The 25,732-nt window shown below is 40.4% G+C and overlaps 11 protein-coding genes and 1 non-coding gene across 12 annotated transcripts; 7 read left to right on the top strand and 5 right to left on the bottom strand.

The window, feature by feature from the left end:
- Positions 1-121: 121 nt before the first annotated feature.
- ZYRO0G03630g (uncharacterized protein) lies at positions 122-2,434 on the top strand (the record flags this gene model as incomplete). Its single annotated transcript, XM_002498114.1, has 1 exon — positions 122-2,434. The coding sequence occupies one exon, from the start codon at positions 122-124 to the stop codon at positions 2,432-2,434; it is 2,313 nt and encodes a 770-aa protein (XP_002498159.1).
- An 83-nt stretch (positions 2,435-2,517) lies between these two features.
- On the bottom strand, positions 2,518-3,126 carry IRC19 (Irc19p; the record flags this gene model as incomplete). Its single annotated transcript, XM_002498113.1, has 1 exon — positions 2,518-3,126. The coding sequence occupies one exon, from the start codon at positions 3,124-3,126 to the stop codon at positions 2,518-2,520; it is 609 nt and encodes a 202-aa protein (XP_002498158.1).
- A 560-nt stretch (positions 3,127-3,686) lies between these two features.
- On the bottom strand, positions 3,687-6,602 carry RTT10 (tRNA (34-2'-O)-methyltransferase regulator RTT10; the record flags this gene model as incomplete). The annotated part of the gene is made up of 1 exon (XM_002498112.1): positions 3,687-6,602. One exon carries the CDS (start codon positions 6,600-6,602, stop codon positions 3,687-3,689), a length of 2,916 nt encoding a protein of 971 aa, XP_002498157.1.
- A 267-nt stretch (positions 6,603-6,869) lies between these two features.
- Positions 6,870-10,175, top strand: PAN2 (poly(A)-specific ribonuclease; the record flags this gene model as incomplete). The annotated part of the gene is made up of 1 exon (XM_002498111.1): positions 6,870-10,175. One exon carries the CDS (start codon positions 6,870-6,872, stop codon positions 10,173-10,175), a length of 3,306 nt encoding a protein of 1,101 aa, XP_002498156.1.
- Positions 10,176-10,443: 268 nt separating this feature from the next.
- TCO89 (Tco89p) lies at positions 10,444-12,813 on the bottom strand (the record flags this gene model as incomplete). The annotated part of the gene is made up of 1 exon (XM_002498110.1): positions 10,444-12,813. One exon carries the CDS (start codon positions 12,811-12,813, stop codon positions 10,444-10,446), a length of 2,370 nt encoding a protein of 789 aa, XP_002498155.1.
- Positions 12,814-13,060: 247 nt separating this feature from the next.
- Positions 13,061-14,809, top strand: VPS45 (Vps45p; the record flags this gene model as incomplete). Its single annotated transcript, XM_002498109.1, has 1 exon — positions 13,061-14,809. The coding sequence occupies one exon, from the start codon at positions 13,061-13,063 to the stop codon at positions 14,807-14,809; it is 1,749 nt and encodes a 582-aa protein (XP_002498154.1).
- Positions 14,810-14,853: 44 nt separating this feature from the next.
- CTI6 (Cti6p) lies at positions 14,854-16,413 on the bottom strand (the record flags this gene model as incomplete). Its single annotated transcript, XM_002498108.1, has 1 exon — positions 14,854-16,413. The coding sequence occupies one exon, from the start codon at positions 16,411-16,413 to the stop codon at positions 14,854-14,856; it is 1,560 nt and encodes a 519-aa protein (XP_002498153.1).
- A 388-nt stretch (positions 16,414-16,801) lies between these two features.
- Positions 16,802-18,445, bottom strand: ZYRO0G03476g (arylsulfatase; the record flags this gene model as incomplete). Its single annotated transcript, XM_002498107.1, has 1 exon — positions 16,802-18,445. One exon carries the CDS (start codon positions 18,443-18,445, stop codon positions 16,802-16,804), a length of 1,644 nt encoding a protein of 547 aa, XP_002498152.1.
- A 739-nt stretch (positions 18,446-19,184) lies between these two features.
- On the top strand, positions 19,185-20,618 carry PPQ1 (protein-serine/threonine phosphatase; the record flags this gene model as incomplete). Its single annotated transcript, XM_002498106.1, has 1 exon — positions 19,185-20,618. One exon carries the CDS (start codon positions 19,185-19,187, stop codon positions 20,616-20,618), a length of 1,434 nt encoding a protein of 477 aa, XP_002498151.1.
- Positions 20,619-20,923: 305 nt separating this feature from the next.
- On the top strand, positions 20,924-20,995 carry ZYRO0G03432r. Its single transcript has one exon. It is a non-coding gene; the product is annotated as a tRNA-Glu (tRNA).
- A 369-nt stretch (positions 20,996-21,364) lies between these two features.
- Positions 21,365-22,486, top strand: ZYRO0G03410g (zinc-dependent alcohol dehydrogenase; the record flags this gene model as incomplete). The annotated part of the gene is made up of 1 exon (XM_002498105.1): positions 21,365-22,486. The coding sequence occupies one exon, from the start codon at positions 21,365-21,367 to the stop codon at positions 22,484-22,486; it is 1,122 nt and encodes a 373-aa protein (XP_002498150.1).
- A 2,105-nt stretch (positions 22,487-24,591) lies between these two features.
- Positions 24,592-25,704, top strand: ZYRO0G03388g (zinc-dependent alcohol dehydrogenase; the record flags this gene model as incomplete). Its single annotated transcript, XM_002498104.1, has 1 exon — positions 24,592-25,704. One exon carries the CDS (start codon positions 24,592-24,594, stop codon positions 25,702-25,704), a length of 1,113 nt encoding a protein of 370 aa, XP_002498149.1.
- Positions 25,705-25,732: the final 28 nt, after the last annotated feature.

The raw sequence follows: 25,732 nt of genomic DNA, 5'->3' as shown, positions 1-25,732 counted from the left end.
TTCACAAAGGTCCGTTGGTAACAATTGAATAAAAAAGAGTCCTTTTCTTTAAATTCACAATTAATTTAATCACTAGACGATAAAAAGCGTCTATCTGAGGCATTGCGTTTTTGCGATTGCCATGCACATTTATACCCATTTTAATTCAAGTGCATTCGTAGAGCTACCTCATGTTTTCCAAACCGGTAGGTTATGGAAGTCTAATAAGGACAAAAGTGCCGCCTGGGGTAGCGCTGTCTGGGGGAATAGTCGTTGTCTCGTAAATGGAGTCCCTCAAGATGCTAAATGTGTTTCAGTTGTACGTAGAGAGGATCAACAAGGTGTTTATACTATCCAAGGTGTTACAGAGGTGTGTGATACAGAGCCAGTAGTTTGTACAGCCATCCCCGTTAGAGATTTAGCTACCAACGTGGAATCATTTTTAGGTGAATTAAGACAAAGATTGATTGAACTCGCTAATGAATTTGATGTGGAAATAGTTGTCACCAAGGAACCAGTCTATGGTGCTTCGCAATTAGCGGGTAATTTCCCACTCTATGTGCATATATTAGGATTTCAATCCCATGTAGTCGCTGGTGAAATTCACCTATGGTCATTAGTGGAGTTATACCGTAGTTCAAGAGGTGCAGGGCCAGCATTATTTGTTGAATATTTGGATCTAGATGCTCATTCACTTTTACCAAGCGTAGCTGGTATTGATATGGCTAATTTGAAATATGTTCAGCAGGCATTCCAAACGCAGGCTTATGTCTCTGCCTTGACATTACCAATGGATAGGGATTCTGGTCGTGAATCGAGATTTAGACCTCAAGTGGTTCTGTGCGGTAAAGTTTACTCATTGGTATTGGCCGCTAAAGATTTTTTAGCTCACATGGCACAACGACCTCCACAATCACCCGTCTACTTTCGTAGATTCAACTCATTGTCAAGCGGTAAATTACTCTACATCCAAAAACACTACCGTCTAGAACTTAACAGGCTTATGATTAAATACCAATCGCTTGTGAAGGTCACCGATAGTTGTATCGAATTCCGTTCAACTTGCTTACCATTGTTGGAAGCTCTCATTAAGGCATTTACTATTAACATTTTACACCGAATCTTAGAAGTTCAAGTTACGATGGACAAAAATTTCCAGTTTAACGAAGATTCTATAAGGCAAGTGGTAATGGAAGATTTAATTGTCGTTACAATACCTTCTAAAGAAAATCAATTACTTGTCATTGGCAACCATTCTCCTACAGCCACAGATCATACTTCCACGATTTTCAAACAAGTGGCGGCAATTCATCCAGCATCTGCAGTAAGACAATTACGAGCTATATTTGAAATTCACATGGATTATGAGGATTTTATATCTGGTAAAAAAAATGGGAAACTGACAAGAGTCATGGAAACAGTTCATTGTTTGATTAAATTGGAAAGATTGGAAGATGATGATAATATGTTTTTAACGTTAATCGCAGATTCTACTCCTGAATTTATTAGAGCTTGCAACCTAGTGATTAATGAATTACCTGCAGAGGAGGCATTTTTCATACCAGAAATTTATCACCGTCCAGTCATTGGACCTGGTGGTTCTGTGATTCAAGCAACAATGAAAAAATACAATGTTTTCGTCCAATTTTCAAGCACTTTTTTCTTACCTCAAAATGATCTTTCATGCACAAGGTATGACAACGTCGTCATTAGATGTCCCTATAAGAATGTTTCTGCAATACCCCAAGCTAGAGAGGAACTGGCTCTTTTAGCTCAAGAATGTAGCAAATTACGCCCCCTAGCTCTAGTGAAACTTTCTAGGGGCCAATACCGTTTCCTATTGTCATCATCATCACCTTCAATTGCTCAAACTATTGCCAACATTGAGAAAAATCACAAGGCTTTTGTCGATTTCCCCACTGAGGAACCTACTGATAACTACTTATTGGAAGTAAGAGGCACTGATAACAATTGTCTCCAAGCTGCAAAAGAGTTGATCAGTGGATCTTATGGTTGCGAAACTATTGTTAAATTGGATCAACCTATGGTATTAGATCACGATTTTTACAATTCAATCGTCATCCCCTTCAAACATGCAATGGGAATTGAAGTAACTGCTTCATCAGATACCATTAGACTCGTCTACAAAAGAGGTAATGGTTCATTAAACAAATCGCTCGAAGTGCTATCCGATTACGTTAGAAGTCACAGACGTAAAGTAATGACAACAGAATTAGAAAGAAATTTCTTAGTCACTTTTGAGGATCAACAAGAGAATCAAAAGAAAGCCATTGACGAAACTACCGCTAATGCCATTAAATTGCAACAATTCCATATCGATAGCCAATTGGCCGTGTTACCACCATTATACCACAGAGACATGCAATACTTGCAAAAAAGTGAAGATTCTCGTGAACCGCTAAACCTTGTACAATACGGGTACACTGCCAGATGAATGTTTTTAGGAACTTCCATCGAATGCAATCGATATATATAAACATCATACCATTTTATATTAACATAATATCTGTGAGCTCATCAAAGTCGAGTCTGTAAAATTTCATTCAAATAAACTGTACAGATGTCAAATTCCCCGAACACTCGCCACTGTGCCGATTTATTCAATTCTTGCATGTGAGTGAAATCTTTCCTGTATATTTGATAGGGTCCAACCATATCTCTACGCTTCGTTGGTGGTCGATATCTAGCTATTAAAGATTGTTTTTCATATTCTATGGTTAAGAGATTTTTCAAAACTTGACGACAGGTAGTGTTATCCCTAGCAATAGCAAATTTGGAATCCTTCGTCTCAGGTAAGTGACTAACTGCCTTAACCACAAACATAACGCTATTACGTATCTCTTCTCGAAGCGGTGCCTTAGGCGTGTCGCCCACTACAATAGACCTCTTTGTATCGTAATTCTCCTTCTTAAACTTATATCTCAGATATTCTCCGTATGTGTCCCTGACCATCTTCCTATTGGAAATAAATGATTGTAATCTGAACAAACGTCTGTAGGCCATCCTGACAAAAGATGGAAGATTGGACACCTCTAGCGAAGGTAACAAGTACTTTTCGGGGCATTTGATCAATGTGTGTGTACTATTTATCACAGCATTTCGAGTAAGAATAGTTCGACCAGCCATAATCACCTATAGCCACCCTAAATCAGTTAAAGTCATTCTCATTGATGCCCTTGTTCCTGTAGCCTTTAAAGATGCGATGAGCTCCATCATGTGCTAAAAAAATTAGTAGCATTAATCGTTGAAAAATTTCAGATTCTTTGAATGAACACAATGAATTCGAAAAACTAATACGTGAAAAGAGCCCCGTGAGCCTGCCACCAGCATCTCTATTGACCATGTTTCGTCAAGCTATAACTGCAAGTCTTGGTAGGTGCGCTTCTCTTGCCGGCAGAGCCACTACACCAAGCTCAACTCTGCTGATGTGCAGACCTACAACAATAATGGCAGCTTCTTTGAGTACCCCCATGAATGTGCCCTCCCTTACAAGGGGTTTCAAGGTTAGAACCTCTGTGAAGAAATTTTGCAGCGATTGTTATATCGTTAGACGCAAGGGAAGGGTTTTTGTGTATTGTAAGTCCAACAAGAAGCATAAGCAACGTCAAGGATGAAAAGTATTATGGAGAGGGTATATTATCTAATATTATTACATGTAAATATCTATCTATTAAAAATATTAATGATCAATGATGCTCGGTCTTCCATACAGAAAGACCCACGCCGCCGATAAGTAGTAAATTACTTACAGCGTCTAACGACCCTGTGTCCGCTACAGTTGTGTATTTTTGTTCCTGTAAAACAAGCTTGTCATTCTCAGTGTCCCATATTCTGACTATTTGATCAACGGAAGCAGTCACGAGCTGTTTGTCGTCGTTGATCAATTCAGATGAAGTGATTGTAGAGGAAGCTGCACTTCTCTGGACATCTTTGAGGTGCGGTAGTAATCTTTTAGTTTGACTTTCCCAATGGAATGCGCAGATGGCCAGTGCATTGTCATCACCACCAGTGTACACTCTGACCGCGTCATTTTGGTCATCTACAGATATGTTCATCGCTTTGATACTTGACTGATGGATCTGAATGGATGATTCAACAGATGGGAGTGGACAAACCGTTCCGCCGTTCATCGTATTCGTTAGATTGTACAATGACAGATGACCGTCGGTGGCAGATAACATTAAGTACGACTGATTTTTAAATTCAAATAGGGAAGCATTTAATATGCAACAAGTCTTGTAATGACCTTCAACTGCCAATTGGAATCTGTTTTGTAAATGGTTATAACGCCAGAGTTTAACTGCAGAATCTGAATATACTGCTGCCAAAATAAAATTTGATCCTTCAAACTTGACAGAAAAATCTGTTATTCTCAGATCTGGATTGTTCCCGGAGATGGGCAGTGCCTGGCGAAACTTGATATAAGGCTTGGTGTTACAATCCGTAGTTAGTTCCCATAAGAACAATTCTTCTCTGGCAGACGAAGATATCATAAGTTTGGAACTGAGAAATTTACAGCGCTGTAAACCGGAAACGTGCTTCCTTAGAGTCCAAAACGTTGTTACTTGACCGGTACTCTCGTGGACATGGCATAATTTGATAGTAGTATCCTCTGAAGCGGTACAAAATAAATGACCATTCTTGTATTTGAAATCCTTCAATAGTGCGATGTCTCTAATTTCTCTGCCGTGTGTACCGCATTGTAAGACTTCTGGCACTTTAGGTTCGATCACCCTTGTGAAATGCAAATCAGAAGCTCTTATGAACACTAGCATAAATCCTTCCGGGGTCCTTGCTAGTTCCCATTGACGATGAGCACCACCGCATACTCGTACAGCCTTTTCATAACATTGCGTTTCGTTATAGATGTAGAATAATTCAGATTTAAACCCATATGTGATTAAGTCTCCATTATTATCGTAATAAGCACCCTCCAAAAATCCGCGAGCAGTCCTATTAGAATGAATGATTTCCAATTCTTCAATTGGATTGCCCAATTTTAATCTAATAAAATTGTAGTAACCATCCCTGTTGGTGACAACGAAAACTGGTCCACCAATAGAGAATTCTACTAAATGGATACTAGTAGTAGTATCTCCAGGGGTCAGCCTTCGGGATACCAGTGATTCTTGACTCGTATTATTAAGATCGAAAATAGCTATGACGCTAAAACGAGAGCCAACCAAAAGAAAAGATTCGTAGATCTCTAAACATGATGAGGCAAACGATTCTGGTTTTTTTAACCCAAATTGACCCCTCAGATTTAAAGAATCAGTGTCGAATTTAAGGCACATAAATGGATCGTGAGGATTAGGAGACTCTAGCGTAACAAAAAATTCATTTCTATCGTGATGGCGACATACCATACAGTTTTGGCTCTTTGTTAGTGTATCGACGTGCAACTCGCGACTTGCAACGATTTCACTACCCTCAGAATTAAACTTAAGTATCAGCAAATTACATTTGTTATTTGAAAATATGACAATGTTATCTTTACTGATTCCATTAGTCATAGAATATGATTTAAACTGTGGATTTTGCATTAAGAACTTCCATTGATTACCATACTGCAAAATTTTGCCTTCAGAAGTGATGGCTACAAGTCCAAAGGAAAACCAGTGGAAACCTTTGATAATTTCTTGTTTAGCAAACGGCACTTTAGAATCGTCACTAATTTGCTTGATGGTAAAATTCCTCTGTAAACTCTCTTGTTCTGTCAACGAGATCAATCTTAGCCTCCCGTCGTTCCCCGAGGTGATGGCCAGTTGATCTTTCTCGTTAACATCTACGCACCAAACGTTTTTCGTCAAATGAACTTCGTGGATAGCACTTTGTAACAGTTTACCGCTCTGGATGTCCCATACCCGGCAAGTGCAGTCTTCAGAAACACTAATCAATCGAGTGTCGTTGTTGTAGAACAGCAGATGCCAAATCCTGGCGGTATGAGCCCAACCAACAGATAATTCTTTTTGGGACTTGAGATCCCAAAGTCTAACAGATCTATCATCAGAACAACTAGCTATCAATGATCCATCTCTATTCATCTCCACATAAAAGATGGACCCACTATGTCCTAACAGATTTGCCACTAGAGTTTCACTAAATAATTCCCAGACTATAATTCCACCCATAACGGTACCTGCATTGATAAACACTTTATCCTCGGAAACCACTTTGATCGAACCTGAGTAAAGAATTGATCTCTCACCATAAACTGCACTTTTCTTTACAACATGGCACTCCAAATCACAGGTTAAGACCCGATCATAGCATGTCAATAAATAGAATTGACTGCAGTCGGAATTAAACTCCCCGCTAATAATCCATTCACTAGTATGCTTTTCACTTTCCACAATGCTACTTTTCTCATGGACATCCTGAATACTCGTCAAATTAACAGATCTAGAGCCGTAGCAAAGAATTAACCCATTGTCACCAATCCTCACACCGTGAACTTTGTTTTTATTGAAGATAAGACATTTATTAGCCAGTTTACCAGTTGCATATTCGTAAACGTGCAAAAATGGACCATAACCGGCGTAAACAAACCTGTCAAGAAATTTGACGCTCAAAGCAGGTCCATAGTGAGAAACAGAATGCATGCCGGCCCTTAATACAGCTCAATTGGATTCAAATTGAACCGCCTTTCCAACTAGTAATATACGCGATAAGATGAGATGAGCTTCTATGCATTTTTTTTCACTCTTCACAGCTTCGTAGGGTAACCAAGTCCGGAAAATTCATTGGCAAGGGAAGACTGGACAAAAGACACCAGGCGATGGTTTACCATTGAAAGAATTGGTAGTAATGAACTCAGATAAGCGGCTATTCCGGTCTTGATAGTTTGGTAATTGGTGTGGAATGAAAGTATGAATAATTGGAAGCCCTCATTGACAGATTTTTTGGACTTAACAGAGCATCTTAAAAAGCCTTTTTACAGACATGATAGTAGAGAAAAGGAAGCCAGTAAAGTTGTATTTGACGATTTGTCGAATCTGATATGGGTTGGTGATAGCTATGCCCGTGTTTCCTCTTACTATGGTGGCTCCCTTTCGTTGTATTCTCGTTACACTGCTAATATTGGAGGTCTGCCTGTTAACGATATTTTGACCCATAGAGAAGGTATACTTTCATTAAATGAGGACTCATTGCATTTTGCCAATCGTCGAGGTGTCACGATGATGAACTTGACCAGTGTTGATGTTGCTGCATTTAGTGGATTAAGATCTATGTGTTTTGGTGGTGCAGAATACGTAAACCATGTGTACTGTGCTGGTACAAATCCAAATTCAGGTATTGTTCGCATTGATTTGAACAGAGGTACTCCAAGTTCTGTTATAAGTTATCCTCATAAGGTGAAACACATGTGCTCGAACAACAAGGTAATATCAGTGGGGAAACAGACAGGTGGTGTAGATATACTAGATCCTCGGTCGAATAGCGTCGTAAGAACTTTCTCAGCTCATTCTGGCACCATATCTTCTATGGACTCTAAGGATTATACTTTGGTTACCGTGGGGAAATCAAAAAGGTTTAACAATATGTACGCTGATCCGTTTGTGAACGTTTACGATTTGAGAACTATGCAACAGCTACCACCAATATCTTTCTCTAAAGGAACGACTATGGGTGCAGGTGGTGCAGATTTTGTGCAATTACACTCCTTACTACCCACGGTAATGGTTGTAGGTTCAGCTTCAGGCTCGTTTGATTTTGTAGATTTGGCGAATCCAACACTGCGAACACAGTACATTCATCCAAGTCAATCAATAAAAAGTATGGCTTTGTCACCAAATGGTGACTATTTGGCCTTCACGGGAGATGATAATACTTTGACGACATGGAATCGAACCGATGATAGTCACAATTTCACCAATACGCCGATCCCATTAGAGTATTCCGATTTCGTAGATGATGGACTTTTACCTCATTTGACGGATGTAGATGATCAGTCTTATCACTTGAGTAGTGTGGGAATGCCTTATTACTCTCAGCAACTTATTTCAGCATGGCCCAACTCCATCTTTAGAAGTCCAGGAACCATACCCACACCTCTCGATGAACATATGCCCATCACAAAACCAAGACCTAAATCAAACCCAGGAGCGTACCCACTTCAAAAGTACGATAGGTCTAAGTACGGCCGTCGTAATGCTTTGGAGTCTTATGTCTGTCTCAAAGAAATTAGAAAGAAATTCGCCTCAGGAATAATCCCATCAGACATGTTGAAATATAAATCTACGGAGGAATGTGAAGTACCCAAAGCTTATATGAAATTGCCGCTAACGCATGGTCGTTATGGAACTGATAATTTTGATTTCCAAGCATTTAACCAAACATCTTACTCTACTTTGGATAATGACGTCGATAATGTCTACACAAATTCGATACTACAACTTTACCGCTTTGTCCCAGAGCTTTTCAATTTTGTAGTAGGTAGCCTAAAGGATGAAAATTTTGGCCTACATTCTTTATTGACTGAGTTGGGTTATCTCTACGACATGATGGATAGATCGAAAGGCAAAGTATGCCGCTCAGCGAATTTCCAATCAACTTTAAATTCCATTGATGGATTTAAGGAACAAGGACTCACAACACCTTTAAGTACGGATTTGACGTTTTTGGAAAGATTAAAGATTAATGATGAGCCAATCACTTCCCCATCCATGGAGAGGCTACGAAAAAGTCTGGTTCAAAAATTTAATGAATTTGTACTACACCGACTGATGAATGAAGAGTCTGAGAAGGTTCCTTCCACCGTAACATTAAAAGAACTTTATGGATTTCAATTAGATTCTACCATACGAACAAGTTGTAATTATCAAGAAGTTTTGAAAAGTGTGGAGCCTACATTGACTGTCTTGTCCCCAACAAGAAACAGTATCAAATATGCAAACAAAAAAATGAATAGCCAAACAATTCTTCCCTACATCGAGTCATCCATGAGAAGAGTCAAACACACAACAAGTACATGTTCGAAATGTAATAAGCAAGAGTTAACCACTTATGAAAGGGTAATGAGGAATTTACCGCCAATATTGTCCCTTGATATTTTACTATCTGAATCTGAATGGGCTGTTGTCAAATCTGTAAAGAATTGGCTGTCCAAGGAGTTTTTTGCTGCCATGACCAAGGAAAAGGCTCTTTTGCAAAGTAGTCCTCAGGAATTAAGAGGTATAAGTCCGATTTTCAAATATGAACTTAATGGATATGTTGCCAGAATAAGTGATAGAAATGGTGAGTCTCGCTTGGTGACATTCATTCGAAAATATGAATCTGAAGAAAACATTTTCAAATGGTATATGTTTAATGGTTATCTTGCTGTTGAAGTTGATGAAGAGGAAGCATTAAACATTTCCTATTGGTGGAAAACTCCAGAGACAATCATTTATTGTGATGCAGAGGAAATTCGGAAACCATTTTTTTCTGTGGATACCTATCGTATTAATTATGATGTTCTGTATCGTAATCATTTTGCTAATGGGGTCGGAATTACTGCAAAGACCCAATACGAGTTGTTGTGCAAAGAGGAAGCCCCTAAACCAGGAACTTTGGTTGCTATTGATGCAGAGTTTGTTGTATTGAGTGAAGAGCTCAGTGAAATTGATTGTACTGGCGTAAAGACCATAGTTAAACCGAAAAAAACTGCTCTTGCAAGGCTCTCTGTTCTTAGATGTGAAGAAGGTGCTCAATTCGGGGTACCTTTCATTGATGACTATATTTTCAACAAGGAGCACATTGAGAACTACCTGACTCGTTATAGTGGGATTTCGCCCGGTGATTTAGATTTGGAAAAGAGTGACAAACCTCTAGTCTCGAGGGAAGTTACCTATCGTAAAGTTTGGTTGCTAATGCAATTGGGTTGCGTGTTTGTGGGACATGGTTTGAGCAACGATTTTAAGCATATTAATATTAACGTACCAAAAGAGCAAATCAGAGATACTGCTCTATATTTTTTACGTGGGAAAAGATTCCTTTCTTTGAGATACCTGGCGTATGCTCTCTTGGATAAGAATGTTCAAGAGGGAAACCATGATTCGATTGAGGATGCCTACACGGCTTTGATATTATATAAAAAATATTTGGACTTGAAAGAAAAGGGAACTTTAGAGCATGTTTTGGACACTATTTATGCAGAGGGTAGAGCATCAAATTATAGAGTACCATTCCAATAAAGGTGAAAGGGGTTAAAAAGGCACCAAGAGAAAACCAAGTGCAGCTAGAAAGGCAATACAGTAAAAAGAATGTTAATTAAAATAAAAATTATAATAAAAATTAAATAAAAATGACAAAACTTTTTAGTGGTTAGGATGTATAGCACACTTATATGTTTATATTTGTGAACTATAAGCATTATACTGGAACGATCGCTTAAGATTACGCGCAAAAGGATGCTAGTATTTTTTAGAATGTCTAAGTCTTATGCTTGCAAGCTGAATAAAATCACAATCTTTGCTGATTATGTAGGGCGTTTTCCATCCTTCTATTAACAGCCCTCGTGGTTGGTTGTAGTGAGTTGATTACCCTCTGGTGTTGAAGCGCAGAGCCTGGATTCATAACATTTTTCAAAGATGTTCGACTTGTGTTAGTGACATGACCTGATATCGGTGATTTGTTACGATTTACAGGGTTCGTGTCCTTATTGAACAATGCACTTTCCTCTCTCCAAATAGATTGCAAAACCTTGTGTAACTTGGCGCTTTGGGACTTCGGCAGAAGTTCATCAATTTCTTTACCTTCATTAATAGGCCTTGGAATTAGAGAATCTAGCATTTCAGAATCTTGACTGGTAGTACTCTTAATCACAGTATGTTTCTGTTCAGAGTCCACTCTTGCTAATGCTTCTTCAATCGGATTAGAAAACCTTCTCACGTTCGTATACTCGTGTGAGATCCTTTCGAATTCTCTTTTAACTTCAATGTTACTGGCCATGAAAATAGAATCACTAGCTTCATGTTGTGAGCTAAGATCTAAAATGGAATTTTCTCTTTGCAGCCAAAGCTTACGTTGAGTTCTAGATTCACCATCCATGTTATCTGATTTCAAAAACTGTGCAAAATTATTGATGTCCGAAGAAGCTGGAGGACTTTCACGGTGTAAGTATGAGTTTGGAACCTCTGCATTGGAGCCTCTAAAGCTTGAACCAAGGAACGAAATCTGGGAAGGCTTCTTCCGAAGCAAATGACTCTTGCGAGAGGTATTATAGACATTTTCTGGAGCCATCTTTTGTAGACTACTTGTCAAACTCGAAATTGATGTAGAAAAACTATGCTGAGTATTACTATTTGTATTATTGGCCTGCTTTTGGCGTGATAAATGGTGCTGTTGTGGTTGTTGATACTGTTGTGGCGGTACTTGACTATGTTGTTGCAGCTGCGGTTGATGGAAATGTTGAAAATGTGGTTGCCGCTGTGATGGCTGTTGTTGTAGTGGCGGTGGTTGCGGTGGTTGCGGTTGTTGATGCTGTTCCTCCTGTTGTTGATGCTGTTGCTGTTGAAGTAATTGATCTCGATTAACATTTTGAAAACTAGGAGAGTCAATGATTTGATTTTCTTTGTTAAGACCCATGTTGTATTCTTTAATAGCACCATTCTGGGCTTCTTCTAGTGGAGGCATCACTTGATAATTATTGGCTAGAGAATTTTGTATAGAAGCAGGTTGATCAAATCTTCTTTCCACACCTGTTGATTGTGAAAGGATCATGCTGGGGATATACTGTTCATGATCGCTATTTCTGCGTTGGGAGATGTAGTTACCGGTTCCACGGGGGGATTCATCCTCTCCCATTAAGGACAAACCATTTTCTTGTGGGTCTTGAAAATTCTTTCCCTGTCTCTTGAGACTATGAGCTCCAGCTTCCATACTTGTATCTACTGCCGCAGGATATAAATTGTTATTATCAATACGATCATCACCATCGTCATGTAATATTTTGTCATTAGCTGTTTCATCTGATTCTTGTCTTTTCAATTCGTTCGATTCTGGTTTAGCATTACCTCCATCATTATTCTCAGTATTCGTATCATTATTACCATCATTAACTTCCTTATAACTGTTCGACAACAACTGTTCTTGCTGCGGATTAATTAAACTTGAGGGTGCTTTATAACTTGGTTGATTCACCAGGTGTGGAGCCTCATTTTCAGCTCTCTCATAAGGTAAAGTCAATTCACTAAATGATTTTGATAGCATTTTGTTTTCCTCTGGTGTTCTTTTGACTTTGTTGTTAGAATTTTCCCTGGGCATATTCTCTCCTATGGGTGAAGATTTCTGTGATTTGCCATTTTCATTCTCTTCTTCATCGGAGAAATACTCTACTTCTTCATCTGTAGTAGTATCATTATCAATGTCTTTATCATCGCCATGAAGTCCCACTACAGAATGGGTTGGCTTACTAGTGCTTGGTTTTAAGCCGGTGGAAACTGCTCCAAGACTGTAACTGGTGGAACTGTTCACAGAACTAGATCTCGAACCCGGCATTTGACTTGGATTTGATTTAACCCTAGTCAAAGCAGTCATATTCAACCCACTAATGGCCCTCTTCCTGTAAAGTGAATCAGAACTTCCGCTCTTTCTGAATACACTTTCACCGGAATGATGACTATCAGCATCGCTACCACTATCATGAGGTGTTATTCTATGCAGTCCCTTAAAACTTGCAGTGCTTTTAGCTCTTGACTTGGTAGAAAACTGCCTAAAGGGCCTCGTAGTATGCCCACTTGCAGAATTGGATGTCATGTTCTGCAATCCCTTGGAGGAACTTTGGGCGGCCATAGAATCTAATTCTGAACGTATTTTATTCTTATGCCCCATTTCTAATCCCAAATATCTATTCCTATCAACGAAAAGAGTTCAAATGAGACTAAGCCCTTATATATTTGGCTGTTGATACTATGCGATGACTATTGAATTTAAGCTACATTTGTCAAGTTTCCTCGCGAACTTTAAGGCCATGTTAGCTTACCACCAAAACCCCATTAAACTAGGGAAAGGGCACCGTGCAAGGTCATTGAAGGTTTATTCTAGTTGGATTTAAGTGCAGTAGTTCATATTTGGCGATATGGATTTATTTACGGTTGCTGATTTTTATATTAATAGGCTGGTAAACTCTCAGGCAAGAGCCGGTAGTACCAGTTTGGTCGAGCAGAACAGGATCAAGGCACTGATTTTGGACAAAGATACCACCTCCACGATATCTATGTGTGCTACCCAGAGTGAATTGTTGAATCATGAGATCTACCTTGTGGATACGATTGAGAACGATAACAGAGACGTAATGAGACATTTGAGATGTTTGGTCTACGTGAAACCTACTGAGGAAACTATACAGGCATTGATTCGAGAGCTAGAAAATCCTCGGTATGGAGATTATCATATCTTTTTCAATAATACAGTTACTAAATCTCAGTTGGAAAGATTGGCAGAAGCAGATAGTATGGAATGTGTTTCAAAAGTGGAAGAGATTTTCCAAGACTATTTCATTCTAAATGAAGATCTGTTTTCCTTCGACTTACCTCCTGAAAATCTTTTTACTAATTCATTATTATGGGATGAAGTTGGACTTACAGACTGCACCAAAAGTTTAACATCATTGTTGTTATCTTTGAAATTGAAACCCGAAATTAGATTTGATGCCCCCAGTCGACTCTGCGGTAAATTAGCCAAAGAAATTAGTTATGAAATCAATCAGAACGAAAGGTCGCTATTTGATTTTCCTCCTATGGATTCACCACCAGTTCTTGTATTGTTGGATAGGAAAACAGATCCACTGACACCTCTTTTGCAGCCATGGACCTATCAGTCAATGATTAACGAATACATTGGTGTTAAACGCAATATGGTTGACCTTTCAAAAGTTCCTGATATCGACAAGGATTTACAGAAGGTGACTCTTTCTCCAAGACAGGATAGTTTCTTCAAGGATACCATGTATTTAAATTTTGGTGAATTAGGTGACAAGATCAAACAATACGTGGATAACTATAAGGATAAAACTAATACGAATAGTCAAATTAACAGCATCGAAGATATCAAGAATTTTATTGAGAAATATCCGGAGTTCAGGAAACTGTCGGGTAGCGTGGCAAAACATATGGCTATCGTAGGTGAATTGGATAGGCAGTTACAAATGAGAGATGTCTGGGAAGTTAGTGAAGTAGAACAAAATCTGTCGGTGCATAAGGATGACCCTGAGGATTTCCGAGATCTGGTTAAAATACTGGAGAGTCCAAAAATTGACAAATATTACAAATTGAAGCTTGCATGCATATACGCTCTAAGGCAAGGGAACAACAATTCTCAGTTAAACGAGATTGTACAAATTTTACAAAAGCAACCATTGTTCCCTGTAGATGATATCAATTTGTTCCACAAATTCCGTAGGATATTTGGTCAAAACCAAGCTGTTGATGAGGGCCAAGGTCGTTACTGGGAAAGGGATGATCTTTTGAGTGAATTGACTAAAAGATTCAATAGTAAAGTGAGAAATGCAGATTCGGGAAATGTATTTATGCAACATATCCCTAAAATCTCTAAATTGTTAACAGACTTTTCTAAAAACAAAGTTCCTAAAGAACAATTCAAGACTTTGGAAGAAACAGAAACTTCCCGTAACGCTAATGCATCCCCACCATCCCAGGATCTAATAGTATTTGTTGTTGGTGGTGTTACATTCGAAGAAGCTAGATTTGTGCACGAATTTAATGAAACCATGAGAGGTAAGATGAGAGTGATTCTGGGGGGTACTTCCGTAATATCCACCCACGAGTACATGGAATCCATTCGCCAAACTAATAATAGTGGTATATAATACTAGTTATAATAATAATAATACATATAGAGACGACCCTCTCTTCAGTCTTGTATAGTTGGACCGTTCGAATATTTCTTCTCCCAAAGGAGCAATGATCTAGTTAGGTCGTCCATAAGTTTCAAAGTGTGGTCATGAGATTCAAATATGGTATCCACTTGTTGTACGAACTGTTGGTTTTCCACAAAACGTATAAGGTCGTCTCTGGAAGATTGGTCCTCGCTCAACTCCCATTGAGTTCTTGAAATAAACTCTAGGATAGCTCCTACCCTTCTTCTCATTTCATTCAGGGATGTACGCTGAGATGGCAACCTAGGTTTCATAGGCTTATTAACACCAAGCTCCAATTTTCCCTTTGGTGGCGTACTTGCCCTAGCACCATTACCATTTCCTGACGATCTATTACCACGATTTGGACCTCTCTTGGATTTCTTTGGTCTTTTAGAATCATCTTCAGAGTTAGAATTCATGGAAGCTGAACGTGACAAAAGTGGGTCGTCCCTTGTACGATTTGTGGCAGAGGCAGCTGCGCCAGATGCAGAAGTGCCGCTGTTGGCAGCAGAGTTACTAGCACCATAACCATGGAACTCTTGAAGATTAACCGGTGGACTCTGTGAGTGTTCATTTTCTGTCACCGCAACGTTTTCTTCACCATTATGCCAATAGTCATTGCGTCCCTGATGAGTCCTCGATTCCTTTGACTCTTGCGCTTGGTCCGGGACTTCTTCGTTAGTTAAATCAGCCTCTAGGCCAAGTTTCTGGCCATCTCCAGCATCGTGTGAATCGTCTTCGTGTTTAGATGTGCGTCTACTCTCTCTAATCGCTTTCTCTAACATCCATTGGTAATGTTTTTCCTCCCTAGCAGAGAAAGTAGCTCTCTTACGATCTTGTAATTTTTTATCATCTTCATCACCATCTTCTATTGGATCTTCTGATAATGGAGATTCTCCAAGACGGTCTAGTTCACTATTACTGTTATTTCTTTTACCATTATCGTTAGTATTGTTATGACCGTTATTACCGTCATTCTCTTGATCTTGATCCGCTTCTCTAATATCGTTACCAATTGACTTTTCTAAGCTACGTCTAGATCTGGAAGACCTTGATCGACTTTCCCTTGAATCATCTGTTGGATTCTTCTCTGGGGTCTCTCGAAGACTTGAGTTCGAGGAATCATGTTGAGAATCTTCCAATTGCGAGCCTGATGTCGGATTAGAGTTAGGTCTCTGCCGACTGTTTCTTCTGATATGTCTTCTCTTTTCTTGGATTGGTTGATAAAGAGATCTTAGTGTACCAGCACTATCTACAGTGTACAATCGATGTAATTCAGGTTTACACTGTTCACACCAGTATTTCTCTAGATAACTATCTTCACCGTCAGATATACCAACACAGTAACCATGCTGCCAAGCTCCACACTGTTCACATTGAATATAGAGACCAGAGTCATCAGGTGGATCTAATTCCTTACATATGCATCTAGTTTCACCTTCCTCATCACCACCTTCAGTGTCTTGTGGTTCAGATATTCCGTCTGGGGAACTCTCATGAGGTATTTCCTGTTTCACACCAGGCATAGCTTGTTCAGAATCGTCTTGATCCATTTTGAAATATGGTACTTAAAGGTTTCTGTCTTATCTAGCATTTAGACTGTTGGTAAACTCTATTTAGTTAGAGATGTCTTAAGGTGACCTTTATGGAGATATCACGTGACCTATGTAGATATGGTGAAAACTCATTTATGGACCTGAAATATGTGCAAATCTCAGTCCTAGTGCATTCAATTTTATAGAGCTGATTATCTCTTGGTTTGGGCTTCATTTTCTCATCCCATTCTGGTTTTTTCTCCTACTGTCTCTAATTTCGCACTGAAAATCAGTTCAAGGCGAGAAGACGTTAAATTGTCTACCCAACATCATAGTGTGAATTTGAAGGTTTCTGAGATTTGGTTATGGCTATACTAATTTAATTTTATACATCGGCTATACGCTATCAATTGTCTTGAATCACTCTAAATTTAACGTTGTCTTTAGAAGGCAATTCTTCTAATTCTACCAGACCAGTCTCTGCACAATATGTGGACCAGTGACCGAGGAGCTCTTCGAGAATCTCCGGCAGTTGTCCACTCAAATCGTTAATTTCTCCTAGATCTTTTGAGGCATCAAACAATTGCCATGCGCCTGATCCAAACGGCTTTGGGATATAAAGGGCTTTGAAAGGACCCCTTCTAATGGCCCTTTGACCGAACAACTCCCAACCGGTAACAGTATCTTCGTCGTGAATCCTGTCAGAAGACTTTGCAAGATACGGTACCCATGATTTACCCTTGGGTTTGTAAACTTGCCTTCCCTGGAATGTAGTCCCCGGGTGTGGGACATTGGATAAATCTAGTACCGTTGGCAAGATATCCATGACCGTGGTAAATTGTTCGGTTATTTTGCCGCCTTCTCCGTGCAATTTCGGATAGTGGAAAATCAAAGGACAGTTGATACCACCCTCGCTTGCCCACATTTTGTACATGTACCTTGGCGCGGTTGCCGCCTGGGCCCACATGTCACCGTAGTACACAAAACTGTCTCCTCTGCCAATATTCTCATAAGAATTGTCGTACTTTGCACTGATTCTATCTTTGAACAGTTTACCACCAAATGGTAGCGCCTCCATCATCATACCTTCCGCACCATTATCTGATAAAAACATGATAACAGTATTTTCAAATTCGCCCGTCTTTTTCAAATGATTAATCACCCTACCGATATGCTGATCCAACTCGTCCACCATAGCGGCATAAGTCTCCATGACTCTAGAACTGTAAGCCTTGGTCTTTTCGTCTAATTCATCCCAACCTGCTTCACTGATAGTTTCCACCAAGTGGGGGACTACGTCCGGTGGCACGATTCCCAATTCTTGAGCCCTTTGCAAACGTTTCTTACGCAGTTCCAATGGACCCTTATCATAGACACCTTTGTATTTTTCAATTGTCTTCGGAGGCGCCTGCAGAGGCCAGTGAGGCGCCGTATACGTCAAAAGACCTAGAAATGGTCTATCCTTCCGCTTTTCATCCTCTAAGTAATCCAAGAACTTTGTAGTAAAGTAATCAGTACTGTAGAAATCATCTGGAAGTTCCTTTTCCGCGTCCAAAAGACGTCCGTTCTCTTGGTAGATCGATGGGAGAAACTGCTTTTCCTGTAAGTTAAACTTGTAATGGTTCCCAGCGCCTGGCAACAAGCTGAAACTCTGTTCAAAACCTCTTTTATCGGGCCAATACGGCTCATCAAGACCTAAATGCCATTTACCCGACAAAATGGTATAGTACTCGGGCGACAAGATTTCACTTAATGCAGCAACTTTGAAGTTCAAATAGCCCTCATAACCTGGTTTGCCGCCAAATTTCTCTGGGAAGTCCCTTGCAAATTCGGCCATCTGACCAAGGCCCGCTAAATGGTTATCGGTACCAGAGAAAAGCATTGACCTTGTAGGGGAGCATGCAGAGGCAGTATGAAACCCGGTAAACCTCAATCCATCTCCAGTAAGAGCATCTAGGTTGGGCGTATCAATTTCACCGCCGAACTGACCTACATCGGTGAAACCAAGATCATCGGCAACAATAATGAGAAAATTGGGCTTGGAACTCATGGTGATCTCTGGGAATTTTCACTCATGATCCACGCATGCATTGAGAGTGCTCACGAACAACCCAAATATATACACTCAATTTGAAGACCTTCTGTCCAAGCAACTTCAACTTACATCCATAAAGCCACACGGCTGTCCTCGATATGAGCATCTCTAGTCACGCCATTTTCACGTGTCGTAGTATTTCCGCCACACCACGTGAAAGCCACGCGACCTAGCTGAGCCTCGTTACACACGATTTTCTTGCTCCAACCACGCCGTAGCAATTACCCCAGATGTAATTGACCCAAGGACACCCATCGTTTGGTTTCAAAGGGTTCTTTAAGCACAGAATTTGTAATAAGTTTTCATACGAAGCAACTCCAAAAAAATTTACCCTTAATTTTAATTTGTTGCAAGCCAACAAAACTGCGCCATACGGAACTGAAACGAGCCCAACCAAACCGAGCTCTTGTGCTTATCCTTATTCTTATTCGCTGTAGAACACGTAGAACACGTAGAACAACGTTGAACTTTTTTTTTTTTTTTTTCTGTATCCGTTACCCGCATAATCCGCCAGCAATAGGTGAAGAAAAAAAATGTTAAAGGAGGCAGAGCTTACAAACATAATTCCTTCAATCTACAAATAATACCCATATACACAAACAACAAACCATTTATCTCTTCAACTTTTGATTCCTTTTAATCATATCATTCCGATTCCCCTTTAAACTTCAAATACAGCTAGTTTTTACTACTCATGGGTAACAGCCCGTCAAGATCAAACAACAATTTCGCAGTACCGAGTGCCTCGAATGGAATTTTGCAAACGAGTGATGACAACAATAATGAACCTAATGAACCGGACGATAGTGGTCCCACAAAGAGTATAGACATTGGTATTGGTAATAATGGTACTAGTAATGGTAATGGTAATGGTATGGGGTGTAATAGAGAGAGGTACAGAAGGTGCTCAGCAGATTCTGGTACTACCATGGTAGGTGGATCTGGATCATCTTCGAATCGTAACAACGGTGGCGGAGACATTGGTGAAAAGGGATTTCTCTTGAACGTCGGAATTAGTACTGCCAAGGCATTTGGCGGTGCAGGATCTGTTGGTAGTGATAGTGCGTCCAGCGAGAATACCTTGATTTCGCCAAGACAAAACAGAACATGTTCATATGACAGTCAAGGAAGTTCTTACGGGTCAACATCGATCCCAAACTATCGTAGCAAGCAGCACCGTGTGGTCTTACAGAGATATCCGAATGATCCTAGTAATAACGAATGTTTGGATTTAGATGATGCTATTGAAAAATTGTTGCAGATTGGTGAAACTAGACATTACAAGTCAAGAGATTTCCCATTCCGTACATGGGAGATTCAGTTGATCTGTTGTCATGCAAGAGAAATTTTGTTGTCGCAGCCATCTTTGTTGCAATTACAGGCCCCAATTAAGGTTGTTGGTGACATTCATGGTCAATTTACGGATTTGTTGAGAATCTTCAAATTGTCGGGTGTCCCCCCAGAGACTAATTATTTGTTTTTGGGTGATTACGTGGACCGTGGTAAGCAATCTTTAGAAACAATTCTTCTGCTATTGTGTTACAAAGTCAAGTACAAAGATAATTTCTTTATGTTAAGAGGTAATCATGAGTCCGCTAATGTGACGAAAATCTATGGATTTTACGATGAATGTAAAAGGAGAACTTCTTCTAAAGTTTGGAAAACGTTTGTAGATGTTTTCAATACTTTGCCATTTGCTGCTATCATTCAAGATAAAATCTTTTGCGTCCATGGTGGTATTTCCCCAGATTTGAAATCTCTGCAGCGAATTGCTCAGATTGCAAGACCTACGGATATTCCGGAAGAAGGTTTACTTACAGATTTACTTTGGAGTGATCCTGATTCTCAAATATCAAATTGGTCTGATAATGATAGAGGTGTTTCCTTTACGTTTGGTAAGAAGAATGTACTTGATTTTTGTTCACAGTTTAATTTTGATCTAGTAATTAGAGGTCATATGGTTGTTGAAGATGGTTACGAGTTTTTCGCCAAGAAAAAACTTGTTACTGTTTTTTCAGCCCCGAATTACTGTGGTGAATTTAACAATTGGGGGGCAGTAATGAGCGTTACAACAGGTTTGATGTGTAGCTTTGAACTTCTAAAACCGCACGGAAGGCGTAAGTCTTAGTCATTGACATACCTCTCAACCCCCCATAAGCGTTGAATTCTTACTATTACTATTTTTTTTTTTTCTGTTTTTGTTTTGTTTTATCTTATATTTTTTGCAATTGCGTTGCGATTGCCTTTGGGAAAGTTGTGGGCCCAAATCAACAAATAGTTATATGTAAAGATTTTATATGGATAAGGGTATTTTTAACACTATTAAGTGCGCATATTTTAGAATGTGCTGAATCTACAAAATTTTGTTTGTCGTGTGATATCTCTGAATAGGCGACATCCACAAAAACTTATCGACATTCAAGAAGCCTACTATCCGATGTAGTGTAACGGCTATCACATCACGCTTTCACCGTGGAGACCGGGGTTCGACTCCCCGTATCGGAATTCTTTTTTACTTTTCACTTTTTCAGCAACCCCCTTCCACATTGTTACTCGATACAGCCGCGCGAAACATATTGCATCTGAGAAGGAATATGCAAAGAAGTCATCGCTTATAGGGGCAAGAATTCTTTCCTTATCCAACGATGCATAAATCATGAGACTAACAGAATTGATTTGAGTCTTCAGGGGAAACTTGCATTCAACGAGCTGTAGCAAAACGGGAAGCGTCTCAACAGAACGATGTACATCAAGTGATTATAATAAATGTATGTACCTACATATATATACACGGAAGATCAAAATCGAATTCTTTAAAAATTCCATCTGTCACCTCTCGAGAGTTACCACTGTCGACAATCTGCTTTACTGATTATGTTGCGTTTTAGCCAAACCTTGAGCGGTTTGAAAAGGGTCGGTCAATTGAGATTGCAATCCAGCTTTACAATCCCTAAAGTGCAAAAAGGTGTCATCTTCAATAAATTTGGCGGTCCTTTACTATATAGAGAAGATCTACCTGTTCCAACGCCTGCAAGCAATGAAGTTTTAATCAACGTGAAATATTCCGGAGTTTGCCATACGGATTTACATACATGGAAGGGTGAAATCCCATTCAAGACTAAATTACCACTAGTTGGTGGTCATGAAGGTGCTGGTGTTGTGGTCGCCAAAGGTAAAGATGTGAAAACTTTTGAAATTGGCGACCTTGCCGGTGTTAAACAGTTAGTCAGTTCATGTATGGGATGTGAATCATGTGAAATAGGCCACGAGTTTGGTTGTGAGCAAGCAGAGATGTCTGGTTCCAGTCACGACGGTACATTTCAACAATACGTCGCTATCGATGCACTACAAGCCCCTCCACTACCGGCTAATGTGGACTTGGCAGCTGTTGCGCCTATATTCTGTGCAGGTGTCTCCGTCTACAAAGCCCTGAAAAACGGTAACCTACAGACTAATCAATGGGTTGCTATCTTTGGTGCAACAGGCGGTCTAGGTTCCATTGCCGTTCAATATGCCAAGGCCATGGGTTATAGGGTGCTTGGTATCGATGGTCCTGGTGAAGAGAGAAAACAATTATTCCATTCCCTTGGCGGTGAAGTGTTTTTAGATTACACTCAAGTAGATAATATTCCTGCTGCTGTCAAACAAGCTACCCAAGGTGGTGCTCACTGCGTCTTAAACGTCACTGCTTCTCTAGCCGCCTACGATCAAACGATTAAATGTGTGAGACCATTGGGAACTGTGGTCCCTGTTGGTGTACCACCAGATAGTGGTCTGCTAAAGACAGATATCTTTACCATAGTGCAGCATGGGTTTTCCATCAAAGGATCTGCATCTGGTAGCAGAGCAGACACCAGAGAAGCAGTAGATTTCTTTACAAGGGGCCTCATTAAGAGTCCAATTAAGATCTTAGGTTTAAGTGAATTGCCTAAAGCGTTTGAACTGCTCGAGAGCGGTCAAACTACGGGCAGACTCGTCTTAGACACTTCTAAATGAATTGTAATAGTAACGGGTGAGATAGATGTATAATTCAAATAAAGACATGACGATGATTAAGAGGACATTAAACAGCGCTTAATATATTTTGAATTTTGGTCTCGTTTAACATCGGCGCGTACCGAATTGTCCCGAGAACTCCGAAACAGAAGAAAAGAGGAGATTGAAGAAGTGAACTACAGAGCCACACATAAATATACATGATCCCAAAATATATACCACTTTACTTCCCAGTCTAAAACAGAAAACCGGTGTTCAAACTCTTGGAACTGCTGTGCGAACCGTCCGTCTTCACAGCAGGCCGTGTAGCTTGTGCTTGGACAGAAAATCTAGCAGCGCCTGGCGTAGACATGTCGTTAGGCATCGTAACATGCTTGTTTACTTGTCCCGTAGCCTGTGCAGGCTGTGTGGCCTGTGTTGGAACCTGGACAGAGAATCTAGCAGCGCCCGGTGTAGACATGTCGTTGGGCATCCTAACATCCCCGTTTACCTGCCCTGCAGTCTCTGTACCATTGTTACTATTAACAAGATACGTCTACTCTTCTAACAAAACTTGGACCAGATCCAGAGCGGGAAGGATGTGTGGAATTTATACTTGGTACGGAAATTTGATTTACGTTTCCGCCTGCGGGAGATCCCTGAACAGGGTTTGCACCGACACCAGAATTCGGAGTTGAATCAAAACCGGCATTAAAAGTAAGGGTACCTGCACCGGATCTTTTATCCCCACCCCAAGCGCCTTGATCGGTACCGTTAACTGGGGCGGCTAAAACCGCATTGTCAAAAGCGGTAATCCCTAAAACGCTTAGTATCAAATTTGAAGCGAAGTACATCGTAGTTATGATTCTTGTTTTTCTAGTTGTATTTTTGTCGGTGTGAGTACATCGAGCTTAGACTGTCTTATAACACTGTTTTATAGCACTGGGATCAAAAATCGAATGCTGGACCCTTGACGTGGAATGATTTCCAGCTCCTGCAAGGATTGTTCCAGACAGTCCAAATTCTTGCATTTGAATCGATCACTATGGGAAACTTTAGGGTCTATCGCTCAATCGAAGATCTCCAGGAAACTGTGTCTTGGCGTATTGTGTGGGTCCCAAATACCTGATGCTTGATTTTCCTAAAAAAAAAGGGAGTTCTAGACCAGATCCCTTTGGTAAGGAAAAAAAAAAAAAAGAGTGCTGAATCCATTGACTTGTATTAGTTTCACTCAACTTCATCCTCACCTTCCTAAGCCCCTTACAAACTGCCACCCATTCGACCCTCACCTTCACCTTCACCGTTGCCTCTAAACGCTATTGCAGTCATAGGAGAGATATGGACAGTACTACACGAAGCATCAATGGAATCGGATCCGGAGTTGAAACCCCAACAAAGAGAAATCTCTACGGTGTTACGTAGCAGCAGCGGCGGGGGTGACAGCGGTTAACATTGACCCGGTATGCATTAACACTACCCCGCATTTTTTGTTGTCTAACGGCACCCTCACACCTAGGAAGTATGCCCTGAATTCCACATCTGTCAACTCTCTCAAGTGTTGACTAGAATACGTCATCATTAAAACCGATTTTCTTTCTACTTCGTGTTCTCTTCCGGTCTCTCGGGTTCGATTCTCTACGGCCACGCGGTTTCATCGCCCCTCTTTTTCCATTATACACCCAGCCCCCTTTACGAGCCAAATTTCGTATGTCTATCCGAATAACAACTACAGTAAAACAGAAACGGTCATTTACCCCTCCGTTTGCCTGCTGACCTCTCGACAATTAAACTTTTAGCGCATATTAAACTTATTACTGTAATACATGTCAATAAACTGTGATACCAATGAATCATCTGTGAAGCCAGTTCGTGGATGACCACGCCCCGCACAAGCAAGTTTTCCACCACGCGGTCAACATGAGTTTTACGAAGGATCAATGGATTCAGGTGATGTCAAAAGTATAAGAAGGCGAGGGCATCGCTTGCCAGAGTCCGCCATACACAGCTATAGTTTGCTATAACTTGTCATACTCTGATATAACCTGCTATACTCTGCTATACTCCACTCTATTCCGCTACACTCCACTATACTCCTTCGATACAACCTACACTACTCTCGAGACGCTATGCTTCGTACAAGAACGCTTTTATCAAGATTCGGCCCATTTGGTCAATTGAGACTATCTTCAACTATTTCCATCCCAAGCACACAGAAGGGTGTCATCTTCTATGAAAGTGGTGGGAAATTGCACTACAAGGACCTCGCGGTCCCCAAGCCACGTAACAACGAAATTTTGGTGAATGTGAAATACTCCGGTGTCTGTCACACAGACTTGCACGCTTGGAAGGGTGACTGGCCATTGGATACAAAACTACCTCTTGTTGGTGGTCACGAAGGTGCTGGTGTGGTCGTCGCCAAGGGTGAAAACGTCAAGAATTTTGAAATTGGCGATCTAGCAGGTATTAAGTGGTTGAACGGATCCTGTCAATCCTGTGAGATGTGTGAAATGGGTCACGAGTCTAACTGTGCACATGCGGATCTATCGGGTTATACTCACGATGGTACCTTCCAACAATATGCGACTGCTGATGCTATCCAAGCTGCACACATTCCAAAAGGTACCGACCTAGCAGGTGTGGCTCCAATTTTATGTGCAGGTGTCACCGTCTACAAGGCATTGAGGAGCTCAGGTGCAAGACCTGGTGAATGGGTTGCTATCTCCGGTGCTGCTGGTGGTCTTGGTTCATTGGCAACTCAATACGCCAGGGCAATGGGTTTGAGAGTTGTTGGTATTGATGGTGGTGAAGACAAGGCTAAATTGTTCAAATCTCTTGGTGGTGAAATTTTCATCGACTTCACCAAGGAGAAAGATATCCCAGCCGCTATCTTGGAGGCAACCCAAGGTGGTGCTCACGGTGTTATTAACGTTTCAGTTTCTGAAAAGGCAATGTCTCAATCTGTTGAATACGTTAGACCTCAAGGTACAGTTGTGCTAGTCGGTTTACCAGCCAATGCTGTTATCAAGTCTAATGTCTTCAATCACGTCGTCAAGTCTTTCTCTATCAAGGGTTCTTATGTGGGTAACAGAGCCGATTCTAGAGAGGCCGTAGAATTCTTTTCAAGAGGTCTGGTAAAGAGTCCTATCAAGATTGTTGGATTGAGTGAATTACCAAAAATTTATGAATTGATGGAAGCTGGTAAGATCTTGGGTAGATACGTTGTAGACACTTCCAAATAAGTAATGATGATGTATTCGAATTAGTGCT

The sequence above is a fragment of the Zygosaccharomyces rouxii genome (assembly GCF_000026365.1).
Source record: "Zygosaccharomyces rouxii strain CBS732 chromosome G complete sequence".
NCBI classification, from domain to species: Eukaryota; Fungi; Ascomycota; class Saccharomycetes; order Saccharomycetales; family Saccharomycetaceae; genus Zygosaccharomyces; species Zygosaccharomyces rouxii.
Note: the sequence above shows the minus strand (reverse complement) of the source record. Positions and strands in the feature narration are given on the sequence as shown.